The sequence below is a fragment of the Bombina bombina genome, chromosome 4 (assembly GCF_027579735.1).
Source record: "Bombina bombina isolate aBomBom1 chromosome 4, aBomBom1.pri, whole genome shotgun sequence".
NCBI classification, from domain to species: domain Eukaryota; kingdom Metazoa; phylum Chordata; class Amphibia; order Anura; family Bombinatoridae; genus Bombina; species Bombina bombina.
This window is the reverse complement of record NC_069502.1, coordinates 855741631-855757987: the sequence shown is the minus strand read 5'-3', so window position 1 is coordinate 855757987 and position 16357 is coordinate 855741631. Positions and strand designations below refer to the sequence as shown.

General features: G+C 35.7%; 1 protein-coding gene across 2 annotated transcripts in view; it reads right to left on the bottom strand.

Moving 5' to 3' along the window:
• The window catches only part of LOC128657298 (oocyte zinc finger protein XlCOF7.1-like), a 77548-nt gene that overhangs the window by 26432 nt on the left and 34759 nt on the right, over positions 1-16357 (bottom strand). For both annotated transcript variants that reach the window (XM_053711586.1, XM_053711587.1), the window contains exon 3: positions 4626-4730. In XM_053711586.1, coding sequence (XP_053567561.1) covers positions 4626-4730 — 105 coding nt within the window. The remainder of the gene's footprint in view (positions 1-4625; positions 4731-16357) is intronic.

Sequence of the window (16357 nt, the reverse complement as noted above, 5' to 3'; positions counted from 1 at the left end):
ACTGTTGGAAGTAATATCGTTCACCAACTGCTTCCAACGGCCCGTTACAACTCAATTTCGGCAACCGGACTCCGGCTGCCGAAAACATTATCGTGTCCCATACAAAGTATAGGAAGCCGCTAATTTTTAAATCATACCAGGTTTCCAATGCCCGCACAAACCGTAAATACACTGCCGATACACTAACAAAAATTACACCCAGCTTAACTAGGTGTAAAACAGGAAAAAGGTGCTCTTTGAGACCTTTTTCCCATTGAAATCTAACCCGGCACTTCAAAACCCCTCTATCCGCCAATCCCCCCACATCGCAACTTATAATAAATGTATTAACCACTAAACCGCCATGCCCCCACATTGCATAGTACTTATTTAAACTATTAAACCCTAATCCGCCATCCCTCCATATCGCAACTTATAATAAATGTATTAACCTCTAAACTGTCATGCCCCACAACGCAATCTATTAACCCCCTAATCCATCATGCCCCCACAACGCAAACTATCTATTAAATCTATAACCCCTAACCGTGGTGCCCCCACAACGCAAAGTATCGATTAAACTATTAACCCCTAATCCGCCATTAACCCACATCGCAATTAACCTAATAAATCTATTAACCCCTAAATCGCCAAACCCCACAACGCAAATAACTAATCACTAAGACCCCTAACCTAACACCCCCTAAATTAACCCCATTATATAAATTAAAATAATCCTAAATTACTTAAAAAAAAAAAAAAATGATGCTTACCTGATAAATTTATTTATTTCTTGACACGGTGAGTGCACGGAATCATCAATTACTGACTAGCTTGAGGATCCCTCGACCTTGAGCCGTACTTTGGGAGATTGGCGTTCTGACGAGACGACATGAGATCCAATTCTGGTAACCCCCATTTGGTAGATAACCTGGAAAACACTTCCGGATGGAACTCCCATTCGGCGGGATGGAAAGTCTGTCTGTCTGAAAAAACGCTTCCAACCGTCTGCTCCTGGACAGCGGATGGCCGATTGACAATAATTGAGAGCCCACTGTATAATCCAGACACCTCCAACCAGGCTAAGACACGCCCAGTGCCTTCCTGGTGGTTGAAGTAAATCATTGAGGGGATATTGTCCAACTGAAACCCAGCTAAGGACAACAGAGGCCAAGCCATCTGAGCATTGTAAATCACTCTTAACTCGAAGATAATAAAGAGGAGAGCAGACACTTCCCATCCAAAATCCCTGCACCTAAAAACAAGACTCAAACTGTTTTCCAGCTCAGCAGGAAGGTTCCATGCACACCTCACCCATGAATGTCTCGAAAAACATGCGTCCTGAGACAGATACTCCCGAAAACTACTACGGGAGAGAATCACTTGTCGATTGATCTAGATCTATCTCTGAGACAGATCCACTGTTGGAAATGGCAAAAAGGATTGAAGTCCAATATCACATTAGACCAATTCCTCCATATTAAATCATCGAAAGATGAATAAAAATCAACTGCAGCCAGATCTAAACTCCCAACCTGCTGGTTGCAAGAATGGTTACATTATTTACTTGCAGTTAGCCGGTCAGTAAACTGCCGAGAAAGGAAAAAGAATATATCTTGAAAATAAAAATTTTTGATAGGAATCTTTTCCTAATCGGAGAAACTATAATGATTCCCTAACCCACCCTTGTGGATGAAACAAAGGGACTCTTACCCAGATTAATTTCCCATCCATGAGAAAGAAAATTAAGATTCCTTTCCCGACATTGAGCCCAAAGCGCACAGACATGCTACACTGTCCAAAAAACAAGAAAGGCTCTAAAACACACCGCAATGGCGTGAATCTTCTTAGAGTACACAATCCCTTAGAAGCTCTTTCTCATAAGATTGAAGCGCACTAGGTACGCTTATTACTGCGCTACTGAGAATAAAGGAAGGAATTAAAAATTAGAGGGGTCATTAACCCCATAGTAGCCTCTAACATGATACATAAGAGTCCAAAAATAAATAAAGGGGATTCTATATTAACCCCTATTCTCCTGTCACCATCCAGTGCCTGCATACTGCCTCCGATATCCTTCTAAGGATATATATGTCCCATATAAGTTGCAGAGAGGGGCTTCAACCTGTTTTTAGTGCCAGTCTCCCAGCCCCACAAGACGAAAAGGCACTTACCTGAATTCTAGCTGTCCGGCAGGAGGACGACTCACAAGGCATGAGAGGATGCCACTTCTCACAGAGACCTGTGGAAAAGGTAATGAACAGAGTAAGTCTTCTGTGGTATTCTGACTATTCTGACATAGGGCAGCAATTTGTTAGGAAAACACAGCAAAGCCCACTTTACAAGTTCCTAACTGCTTTAAAGCTACCACAGCCCTGCTAACGTGGAGTACAGCTATACCCAAATTGTGATGGAAGATCAGAGCAATCCTGCCCTGACTTCAAAAAAATCTTGATAGAAGAATCATAATTAGACAACAAATTACTTCACCTCCTCCTTGCACTAGAGGCAAAGAGAATGACCGGGGTTTGTGGGAAAGGAAGTGATATTTAACAGCTTTGCTGTGGTGCTCTTTGCCTCCTACTGCTGGTCAGGAGTGATATTTCCATCAGTAATTGATGATTCCGTGGACTCATCGTGTCATTAGAAAGAAACTAGGTTTAAATTAAGCTAAAATTATAGAAAATAAAAAAGTCTAACATTACATAAAATAATAAACAAAATTATAAAAAATTAAACTAATCCATATGAAAATAAAAAAGCCCCCCAAATAAAAACACCCCCTAATCTAATACTAAACTACCAATAGCCTTTAAAAGAACCTTTTATAGGGCATTGCCCTAAGTTAAACAGCTCTTTTACCTTAAAAAATACTAAGTCACCCCTCTAACAGTAAAACCCCCAAAATAAAAAAAATAAATAAAAAAAAAATTGATTTAATATATAGTTTGCGTTGTGGGGGCATGGCGGATTAAGGGGTTAATAGATTTAATAGATAGTTTGCGTTGTGGGGACATGGCGGATTAGGGGTTAATAGATTTAATAGATAGTTTTGCATTGTGGGGGGATGGCGGTTTAGGGGTTAATAACTTTGATAGATACTTTGCGGTATGGGGGTTACCGGATAAGGGGTTAATATATTAGTTATTGCGGGAGGGGTTGCGGTTGAGAGGTAGATATTGAGCATGCATTAGGTGTTTGATTTGATTTTAGCAGCCAACGACGGGTAAAATATACGGCGCCGCACTTGTTTGTTAACACAATGTGAGTTAACACAATGCTAACTTACACCTACACGAAAAGAGTGACGGCTCGCAAAGCGGAAACCTTATCAATGGAAACCTGGTACTAAAATGGAGCCATAAATTACTTTTAGCTGTCGGCCGCTTCCGTAGATTACTGTAATGCTTGTGGGATACTCCTCTATCAGACCGAACTCGGCCAGTAGTCTTGTTATCCCGGCGTCGAGCCGGAATGATAGGGAATATCCCAGAGCAGAGAAAGTTAGTAAAATGAGGAAGGCGGCACTCACCACAGGCAGGACAGTCCCCAGCGGCAACGACAGAGCAGTCCAAGGACAAACCACTAGAATGGTCAGACAGGCAGGGTTCGGCAACAAAGAGGCAATCCAGAACAAGAGGGTTTAATAAGCAGAGTAATCAGACAGGCAGGGTTCAGCATCAGTATATCAATCCAGTAATTAAGGGGTATAGCAGGCAGAGTAGTCAGACAGGCAGGGATCATACACAAAATAGGCAAATTAATACAATGATCTGTCAAACCCAGGAGCACACAAAGTAACACCTATACTTGGGCAGTGACAGATCGTTGTAGTAGAACTTACATAGGCGCAGGGTTTGCGCCACAGACGTCTGACCGGCTTCATGAGCGTGCTGCGATGACATCAGTGCCGCACGCATCCGGACCCGACACAACCCCTGGCAACTAGCAGGGAAGGAGACGCAAGGAGACGCCGCGCCCCTAGCAACGGCTAGTGCGGCGCGGCGTGACACTTACGGCTCCATTTTTAACAGCTCAATGGAAGCAAGCCCTTAGTTAGTGCATCACTTACTTATAATGAGATGTGCTAAATAGAGTGCTGGCAAAACTTACCATGATATTACCAACTGAATATCACGTGCACAATGCATAGAATGATATTGCGTTAATATCGCTAAACTGACACAACCTCATAGCATTTAACCTCTAAATTGCCAGGTCCCACTACAATAAATTCCTCACAACCACGAAACCCCCTAACAGCCATTTTTCATGTGCTTGTAACTTTTCTTTGCATAAACAAATTTCTTTGAAATATGCCAGCTTTGTGGGCATCCTCAGTGATAAGAAATGCTAAAAACTTTACATAGATATTTGAACATTTCTGGTCTAATATAATATACTGTAATATATTTTTGGATGTTTTGTTTTTCAGATTACCCTTGCTTATTAAAGTATATACACAAAGATACATATGTTTGGCCCTTAGTATGAAAAGGTTATATAACCCATGTACAGAATGAGCGAGGACATGTCAGGCTGCAATCAACATATTCTAATCATTTCAAACCATGTTAATGTGTGTAAATAAACAAATACAGCCAGTGACAGGGACATGCAGCTGTTATTATGGAATATTCCATCACCTCCCCTGTCAGCAGGTACATGATCTGCAGGGTGTGGGTCAGTATCCTCTCTGTTGTCATCTTGTCCCCGGTCATGTCACTCACTGTCAGTGAGTTAGTCACACGCTGCAAGAAAGAAACATAAAAACATCACTGACCCATCTCACATCACATGTGTGTATCCTGTTATCACATTCCCTCATCATGGTCACATGGAAAGCATTGTAAAATATCTGCACCTACATTAAATATTGTATGTATGCACAGTATATATCAAGAATTAATTGTTGCATTGCAAAATATCTGCACAAACAGTAAATATTGTATGTCCTTGGTCCCCTTCTCTTTTCAATCTACACGTCATCACTAGGTTCCTTAATAAAGTCCCATGGGTTTCAATACCATTTGTATGCCGATGACACCCAAATCTACCTCTCTACAACAGACCTACGTCCTTCCTTACTAACCGGTGTCACTGTCTTTCTCACATCTCATCTTGGATGTCCTCTCACTACCTTAAACTAAATCTCTCCAAAACTTTACTCCTTATTTTTCCCCCTTCTTCCAATATCTCCACCCCCAAATTTCTATAACTGTTGATAATTCCATCATTACCCCTACCCCGCACGCCCGTTGTCTTGGGGTCACACTTGACTCAGATCTTTCCTTCACTCCTCACATTCAGTCCTTGGCTAAAGCCTGCCGCTTCCACCTTAAAAACCATCGCTAAAATTAGACATTTCCTTACATAAGATACAACCAAGATTTTATTCCACTCTCTCATCCTTTCCCGCCTCGACTACTGCAACTCCGTCCTCTCTGGTCTACCTAGCTGCCGCATAGCTGCTTTACAATCCATTATGAATGCCTCTGCCAGGCTCATCTTTCTTACTCCTCGCTCTTCATCTGCTGCACCTCTCTGCCACTCCCTTCACTGGCTTCCTCTTGCCTCTAGGATTAAACATAAAATCCTCACTCTGACATATAAAGCTCTCAACTGCACTGCTCCCCCCTACATCTCAGAACTTGTCTCTAGATACTCTCCCTCCCGTCCCCTTCGATCAGCTCAGGATCTCCTCCTCTCTTGTTACTTCCTCACATTCCCGTTTACAGGACTTCTCCAGACTGGCCCCATCTTGTGGAATTCCCTGCCTTGCTCCATAAGACTCTCCCCTAGTTTTAACAGCTTCAAGCACTCCCTAAAAACTCTACTATTCAGGGATGCATACAACCAGTACTAACCTTTCCTAACTCCATTGCTTTCCCCTTGAACCCCTTAGAATGTAAGCCTATGGGCCCAGCTGTTTACAGATCGCTTCATAAGAGCCGACTACAACAGTGAAACTCTTGGCAGGGCCCTCTACCCACTTGACCCCTACAAAAGCTATCCTGTATATTGACTATGTTTACAGCGCTGAGGAATCTGTTGGCGCTCTACAAATACCTGATAATAATAATAATAATATGTAAGCACAGTATATATCAAGAATTAATTGTTCCATTGCAAAATATCTGCACACACAATAAATATTATATATATATGCACAGTATATAACAGTTATTAAGTGTTGCACTGCAAAATATCTGCACACACAGTAAATATTTTATATATGCACAGTATATATTAGGAATTAAAGGGGTATGGAACTGTAATATAAAATGTTTAATTATATGTAGCTAAAAAAGACTTTGCAATATACTTTCATTATTTATTTTGTTCCCTTTTCCCTCTGATTTTGTTTTGTTTCTATAAATAATGGGTGCCACCATGTTTGAGCTTAAATTTCCTCTTATCTGTTTCCCTGCTGAAGATAATTAGGGACAGATATAAACCAGGCAATAAAAGAAGCAATTTCACACAGCTTTCAGTTGCCAGTTGGGTAATATAATGAAGTAGCTGGGTGTCATTATAAAGTAGTGTGGGGGCAGTGTAATATTTTCTAATATTATATCATTTTCTGCATAATTTAACGCAAACATTTTTAATGATAATTTGTGCAATAAAAACTGAACATTTTTTTAACATTAGCTCATTTTAATTTCCAAAAAAAACATTACATGTTTGAAATAGGGCATGTAATTTTAAACAACTTTCCAATTTACTTTTATCACCAATTTTGCTTTGTTCTCTTGGTATTCTTAGTTGAAAGCTAAACTTAGGAAGGCTCATGTGATAATGTCTAAGCCCTTAAAGCTAGTTCATGTACGCCATATAGATAAAATTTTGATCATGCCCGTGGCTTGTGGCAGACACTGCACAAATTGGCTAATATAAAAGTCAATAGATAATAAATAAAATGTCATGAGATCAGGAGGATGTCAGAAGATGCTTAGATACAAGTTAATCACAGGCAAAACATGTATTATTATAACTGTGTTGGTTATGCAAAACTGGAGAATGGGTAATAAAGGGATTGTCTATCTTTATATACAACAAAAATTCTGGTGTTGACTGTCCCTTTAATATTGGTTATAAAATTAGCAGGGTGATCAGTAAAATCAGCCGTGTAGTGCACCCTCTAAAAAGTTTGCTAGCTTTATTTACACAAAAAGAGATAATAAGAAATCTGTATTAAACATGATGGCACCAATTACTTTATAAAAACTAAAGTAATTTATAAAAGTTAAGCCTTTAGACATATATTTTCAATATTTAAACTAATATAATTGTTAAGATACATATACATAGGGCTCGATTTATCAAACATATTCTCCTTAATTTGCGCCTCAATTCACGCCGTCGTAATATATCTTCTATTTATCAATCACAAATACTCCGAAAAATGTGCAAATACGACTGACAAATTCTCGCCCTTCAATGTCCCTCGCCTAGGCGCACATTTGCGCAAAATAAAGCTTTAAAACGCCCTTTTCAGGGTGTATATTCAAGAATACGACCTATTTCTCTCCAAAATATACATTTATCATTATTTTGCGCCATTGGCGAGCCTAAAGTTCTCCTCCTAATACGACTACTAATGTTCTCCATGAAGAGATAGGAGAACATCTAATTTACTCCATATTTTCAGCGCCAGAAGATGGATTATTTCCTGATTTTGTATGCAATTTCTTTAGCAAGGGGCCATGAAAATCGTATAAATGAACAGATTTTGCCAATACGTAGATGGCAAAGAGTTCCATGAGTTTTTCTACCTCGTTGTGGACTTCAGGCATTATCTGATTACCAGATAAAAAAAAGATTTCGCCTAAACAGGGAGAGCATACAAAATCTATATGTTCTAATTCAGAATGATCTAGAGCCACAGACCAGAAGAACAAGGTCAATACCGGGAATGCTCAAGTTATTGTCAGTTTTGCATTTCCTAGCCACGGGCTCTTTTCAGGCTGTGTCCAGTGCAGTGGTTGGCATGAGTCAGCCTTCTTTTTGTAGACATTTGAGGACTGTCTTAAAAGCTATTTTGAAGCATCTAAACAAATTTATATATGTGCCAAGGAATGTACATGAATGGCACCAAGTAAAATCTGTTTTTTATCAAGTTGCCGGCATTCCAAATGTGCTAGGTGCAATTGATTGCACACATATTGCAATTCGACCACCAGCTTTAAGGGAGGAGCAATATAGAAATCGTAAACACTTCCACTCTCTCAATGTTCAAGCAGTATGTGACTCTAACCTTAGGTTTTGGGCAGTAAGATCAGGTTTTCCAGGGTCATGCCACGATTATCACATATTAAAGCGGTCGGCTTTATTTGCAGCATTTGAACGTGGAGACATGCCACACGGTTGGCTATTAGGTGAATATTAAACTTTTTATATTTATATTACTCAAACCTTTCTTGTAATTTTTAAATTGTCATAGTTGAACCTCATAAACAAGTAGTTACATCTAGCTAATTTTTTATTTTATTCTATTTTTGAAGGTGACAGCGGGTACCCCTGTAGGCCTTGGCTCTTGACACCTGTACCAATACCTCATACACGATCAGAAATCAAGTTCAACGAAGCTCACAGGTCAACAAGGAGTGCTATTGAGCGTACATTTGGGGTACTGAAAATGAGATTTAGGGTGTTGGACCGTTCCGGTGGTGATCTACAATATTCCCCAGAGAAATGTAATGACATAATTCTGGTGTCATGCATAATATAGCTATTTCCCAAGTAAATCTAGATGAGGTGTGTCTGGAGGATGTGCCAGAAGATGTTTATGTTCCTCAGGAAATTGTCACAAGACATACCACAAGAGCTGGAGTGGAAAATCGTCTTGAAATAATTGAAAGATTTTTTAGATGTAAGTCTAATTAAAACTGTATTGACATGTTAATATTTTTTTTTTTATATATTATTAATTACACTTTTTTTTTTTCTTTCAGGAAATTTTCGGATTGGATTCCAATACATTTTTTATTGTTTTTTTATATTTAAAATAGATATAATTGTGTGTGAATATATATATATTTTTTTTTTTATTTTTTCTGAGAGGAATTATATAGTTTGTTACCAAAGTTGTGTTGTGTTATTTATACATATACATATATATATATATATATATATATATATATATATATATATATATATATTTATTTATAGAGTTATATATATCTATTTCTAGTTTTGAATAAAAAAAAAAATTTGAAACAAAAAACCTAAGTTTCGTTATTTACTTTGATTCAAAAAACTTTATTTAATAATATAAAAATCTTTATTAAACACCAAATATCAACTTCAAAACAGTAAACTCGACTAAACATTAACAAAGGTTATAAGTGCGTTAAATTGTTTAGACACGATAACTTAAAGGTATATATGAACAAAATAATTATACATCTGGATGTCTCCTATTCATTAACTCTAACTTTTTCTGATAATACTCCTTTTGAACATTTAACTGTTCTTGAAGTATATTGTTTCTCTGTTTTTGTAATGCAATAATTTCTTTAAAAAATTCATTCTGTTCATTTCTGAAAGACAATGCCATATCTGTCAATCGTTCCACTTCATTTGGTCTCTCTGGTTCATCTATCTGACATTGTTGTGCATCCTCAATCTCTTCCTCACATTCTGATTCGTCAACATGTGGTGTCTCAAGTTGTGTTTGAGTTTGTCCCTCTATTTGTGTCTCATCATCATCATCCTCCTGACAAACTGTGTCAGTCACAAGTGGTTCTAAAGTGATTTCTATTTTATCTATGAATGTAAACCAAAATAATTTAAGAAAAAAAAAAAAATTATAAAAAAAAAAAAAAGGGCCAATACTTACCATCAAATAATGTAATTGACGAATCCTGCATTGTTTGTAGTAATCCCCTGACACCTGTAACAATAATTACATTTATTTTCATATACATCTTTTGAAAAAATTCCTCTGTACATAAACAGAATTATCATGAGAAAAGTCAGAAAGTCAATACATATTAATTACATTTCATTGTCCATTCATTTCATTAATACAAATGATATTTACATTTTAGTAATATACTTTTACTTACTGGTTGTTTCTTCCCTGCATGTTATATCACATGAAGATGTTGAGGGTTGTTGCTGTTCAGAAGTCAACTCTGACTCGGATGGTCGGTCCATCTGGGCATTTTCTATTTCATTTTCAAACGCTTCTTCATGTTGTTCTTTAAAGTACATATAAATAAAATTTAAAAAATTAAAATAAAATACACAAAAATGATTATACAAAATACATGTGAAAGAGATAGTATAGTGAAAATTATACTTTCATTATTCTGATAGAGCATGGAATTTAAAAAAACTTTATAATTCAATACTATTATAATTTTTATGTTGTCTTCTTTTTTGATTATCTTTCTTTTAAAAAATAAATAATCTAAGTTTAGAAGCCGGACCATTTTTGGGTGTGGCACCTGGTTAGCGCTTGAGGATTGGTTTCTTTTTAAATGTAGCCATCCAATCAGCAAGCGGTATCCAGGTCCTCAACCAACAATGGTCCTGCTTCCAAGCTTACAATCAAACATTGCTAAATACATATTCAAAGCTAACAAATTACCAATCTTAACAGTAAAAAATTATTACCATGGTATGCTCTGTCTGAATCATGAAATTTAACTTCTGAATAGACTATTCGTTTAACAGCAAGCAATGAGATATTTACCTCTAAAATCTATGGTATCTGATGGAACATCAAGTCCCACCACGACAGCATCCCCCATCCTGGCATACAGCATCTGTTCATAGTCCAGCTGTTCAGCCCTATATGCGGGGCCTCCACCAGTTCCTTTCGATAACTGTTTTTCCTTACAGATTTTTTTTTTACGAATATCATTCACCCTCTTCCGACAGGCCCTGACGTCTTTAGGAAAACTACCCTCTGCTGACACTGCACAACTAATTTGTTCCCAAATTGCCTTTTTTCTTTGAGGGTTGATAGATTTGGCTTGATAGCCGATAATAACATCATAATGTTCAATGATAGCTTCAACTAAAATACAGTTTTGTCGATGACTAAACATCACACTTCGGTCACTTTTCGTCATTCCAGCTTGTCCAGTAGCCATCACAAATTTAGAGCAAATAATGGCGCAATAAGAATAGTGTCTTCGTTCAAAGTCAGAATAAACTAATGAACAATTATCAATAACAACTTTGTTTCTAGAACGTTACAGAAATGGGGCGTAATATGAATAGATAAAAGAATAATTTAAATAAAATTATTAACTTTCATTTGATTGGACATTAACAATTTACTTTATTCCTATTGGTCAATTGTGTTTTTTTTTTCAAATTGATGTGTCTATATTTTTATATACATTCAGTTTTAAAAATCATAACATTTGTATGTATCAATTGAAGTAACAATGAACATAGCCATAAAAAAAATGTAAAGTATTAAAACAAATGTATCGACTGTAGAAATAGAGTCCAAGTTATTGCGCATTGTATCAAGTGTCGAAACATAGTGCCAGTTATTTTGTATCGACCGTAGAAATATAGTGCACGTTATTACGCACTTTGTAACAACTTAAATGTAATCTATATTTATACAAAAACTTGTAACTTGGTTAATAGTTTTTCTTTAATATTTATTAATAAATATGTTTATATAGTAGATTACTTACTTCTTTTAAACATAAATCATTTTTTAAATGGGTATATTTTACTGCGCAATTACAATCACAATTAGTTCCGTTATTGGGTGGAGTTTTATGGTTAGAGAGATACATACAGTGATGATGAATCGTTCCAAGAATTTTCCATCGGTGAATTACTGATACTCACCTATACAATGGAAAAGTATTTTCCAAAAAAAAGGAAGGGGATATTCACATTGGAACAGGATAAAAGAAATCCAATTTTATCAGAGATGGTGCGAAGGGTCAGACGTCTGTCTGGCCATAATAGGACTAGAAAACAGTGCCTGAAGCGTTATAACGATCTAATCCGGAGACAATAGAAATTAAGGACCCTAATAAGAAGCTATGTGATGAAATGTAAGTATTTATGTAATAGTTGTGTATCAATTTTGTAACTCTATTGTAATCTGTCATTAGTTGTTACTTTTTTTACAGAATCTTGAACTTTGTACAAAAATATAAATGCAGTTTTTGTATTCATTTGAGCTTGATTGCAGTTTGTAAAACAGTATTAACAATGTAATTCTTTCGGTCAGATGTATGGTGTACTGTAAAATAGATTAACAATATAAATACAATTTTATTTTACTTTTACAGTCAAAAATCGAAGAAGGCCCCGTTATCTGCGCCCAATAAACTGGAATCCATCCAGTCCAGAAGCTGAATGTGATCCACTACCGACTGTTTTTCTGGAGTCTGAGGCTATCATTACAACCGGTATGAATATCGTTACTAAAATGTATAGTCTTAAGATAACTATTCATTGATATTAACATTTATATGTTCTAAATTTTATACAAAAAGGGAAAAAAAAAAGGAGGCGACAACGTCGCAGAAGGCCAATGCCCATCATTGATGATGAATGTGACAATGAAGGTAGATTTAATTCACATATATCTTACAAATAAATAATATTATTCTAGTTAATGACTATAATCATATTATAGACATGATTGAAGAAGATCAAAACCAAAATGCCATTGAAGATATTATTGTTGAAGAGGAAAATAATAACATGATGCAAGATTCTCCAAATAGCGAGCAACCACAAGACAATTTATGTAGGTTCATATGTCTATTCAGTCACTCCTGATCTTATGTCATTATTTGTAATAAAATATAAATTTAAAAGATATATGGATTTCAATCAGCATAGTTCTATTAAATAACTATTCCTGTTCTAATTAATTTGTATGTCTTACAGCTATTCAAGATGAAGGACAGAACCTTGAACATGAAGAAGAGCAACAATCAAATTCATCCAATTCAACGCAATGCTAAGATTGGAGTGAGTTCTTTTGTATCATCTTTAGCTTTATGAAATTCAATAGCAATTGTCAGTATTGTGTGGAACAAAAGATGCATGTGCATGTACACAGTATTCTCAAGATGTAATATTTTCTAATATTATATCATTTTCTGCATAATTTAACGCAAACATTTTTAATGATAATTTGTGCAATAAAAACTGAACATTTTTTTAACATTAGCTCATTTTAATTTCCAAAAAAACATTACATGTTTGAAATAGGGCATGTAATTTTAAACAACTTTCCAATTTACTTTTATCACCAATTTTGCTTTGTTCTCTTGGTATTCTTAGTTGAAAGCTAAACTTAGGAAGGCTCATGTGATAATGTCTAAGCCCTTAAAGCTAGTTCATGTACGCCATATAGATAACATTTTGATCATGCCCGTGGCTTGTGGCAGACACTGCACAAATTGGCTAATATAAAAGTCAATAGATAATAAATAAAATGTCATGAGATCAGGAGGATGTCAGAAGATGCTTAGATACAAGTTAATCACAGGCAAAACATGTATTATTATAACTGTGTTGGTTATGCAAAACTGGAGAATGGGTAATAAAGGGATTGTCTATCTTTATATACAACAAAAATTCTGGTGTTGACTGTCCCTTTAATATTGGTTATAAAATTAGCAGGGTGATCAGTAAAATCAGCCGTGTAGTGCACCCTCTAAAAAGTTTGCTAGCTTTATTTACACAAAAAGAGATAATAAGAAATCTGTATTAAACATGATGGCACCAATTACTTTATAAAAACTAAAGTAATTTATAAAAGTTAAGCCTTTAGACATATATTTTCAATATTTAAACTAATATAATTGTTAAGATACATATACATAGGGCTCGATTTATCAAACATATTCTCCTTAATTTGCGCCTCAATTCACGCCGTCGTAATATATCTTCTATTTATCAATCACAAATACTCCGAAAAATGTGCAAATACGACTGACAAATTCTCGCCCTTCAATGTCCCTCGCCTAGGCGCACATTTGCGCAAAATAAAGCTTTAAAACGCCCTTTTCAGGGTGTATATTCAAGAATACGACCTATTTCTCTCCAAAATATATATTTATCATTATTTTGCGCCATTGGCGAGCCTAAAGTTCTCCTCCTAATACGACTACTAATGTTCTCCATGAAGAGATAGGAGAACATCTAATTTACTCCATATTTTCAGCGCCAGAAGATGGATTATTTCCTGATTTTGTATGCAATTTCTTTAGCAAGGGGCCATGAAAATCGTATAAATGAACAGATTTTGCCAATACGTAGACGGCAAAGAGTTCCATGAGTTTTTCTACCTCGTTGTGGACTTCAGGCATTATCTGATTACCAGATAAAAAAAAGATTTCGCCTAAACAGGGAGAGCATACAAAATCTATATGTTCTAATTCAGAATGATCTAGAGCCACAGACCAGAAGAACAAGGTCAATACCGGGAATGCTCAAGTTATTGTCAGTTTTGCATTTCCTAGCCACGGGCTCTTTTCAGGCTGTGTCCAGTGCAGTGGTTGGCATGAGTCAGCCTTCTTTTTGTAGACATTTGAGGACTGTCTTAAAAGCTATTTTGAAGCATCTAAACAAATTTATATATGTGCCAAGGAATGTACATGAATGGCACCAAGTAAAATCTGTTTTTTATCAAGTTGCCGGCATTCCAAATGTGCTAGGTGCAATTGATTGCACACATATTGCAATTCGACCACCAGCTTTAAGGGAGGAGCAATATAGAAATCGTAAACACTTCCACTCTCTCAATGTTCAAGCAGTATGTGACTCTAACCTTAGGTTTTGGGCAGTAAGATCAGGTTTTCCAGGGTCATGCCACGATTATCACATATTAAAGCAGTCGGCTTTATTTGCAGCATTTGAACGTGGAGACATGCCACACGGTTGGCTATTAGGTGAATATTAAACTTTTTATATTTATATTACTCAAACCTTTCTTGTAATTTTTAAATTGTCATAGTTGAACCTCATAAACAAGTAGTTACATCTAGCTAATTTTTTATTTTATTCTATTTTTGAAGGTGACAGCGGGTACCCCTGTAGGCCTTGGCTCTTGACACCTGTACCAATACCTCATACACGATCAGAAATCAAGTTCAACGAAGCTCACAGGTCAACAAGGAGTGCTATTGAGCGTACATTTGGGGTACTGAAAATGAGATTTAGGGTGTTGGACCGTTCCGGTGGTGATCTACAATATTCCCCAGAGAAATGTAATGACATAATTCTGGTGTCATGCATAATATAGCTATTTCCCAAGTAAATCTAGATGAGGTGTGTCTGGAGGATGTGCCAGAAGATGTTTATGTTCCTCAGGAAATTGTCACAAGACATACCACAAGAGCTGGAGTGGAAAATCGTCTTGAAATAATTGAAAGATTTTTTAGATGTAAGTCTAATTAAAACTGTATTGACATGTTAATATTTTTTTTTTATATATTATTAATTACACTTTTTTTTTTTCTTTCAGGAAATTTTCGGATTGGATTCCAATACATTTTTTATTGTTTTTTATATTTAAAATAGATATAATTGTGTGTGAATATATATATATATATTTTTTTTTTATTTTTTCTGAGAGGAATTATATAGTTTGTTACCAAAGTTGTGTTGTGTTATTTATACATATACATATATATATATATATTTATTTATTTATTTATAGAGTTATATATATCTATTTCTAGTTTTGAATAAAAAAAAAAATTTGAAACAAAAAACCTAAGTTTCGTTATTTACTTTGATTCAAAAAACGTTATTTAATAATATAAAAATCTTTATTAAACACCAAATATCAACTTCAAAACAGTAAACTCGACTAAACATTAACAAAGGTTATAAGTGCGTTAAATTGTTTAGACACGATAACTTAAAGGTATATATGAACAAAATAATTATACATCTGGATGTCTCCTATTCATTAACTCTAACTTTTTCTGATAATACTCCTTTTGAACATTTAACTGTTCTTGAAGTATATTGTTTCTCTGTTTTTGTAATGCAATAATTTCTTTAAAAAATTCATTCTGTTCATTTCTGAAAGACAATGCCATATCTGTCAATCGTTCCACTTCATTTGGTCTCTCTGGTTCATCTATCTGACATTGTTGTGCATCCTCAATCTCTTCCTCACATTCTGATTCGTCAACATGTGGTGTCTCAAGTTGTGTTTGAGTTTGTCCCTCTATTTGTGTCTCATCATCATCATCCTCCTGACAAACTGTGTCAGTCACAAGTGGTTCTAAAGTGATTTCTATTTTATCTATGAATGTAAACCAAAATAATTTAAGAAAAAAAAAAAAAAGGGCCAATACTTACCATCAAATAATGTAATTGACGAATCCTGCATTGTTTGTAGTAATCCCCTGACACC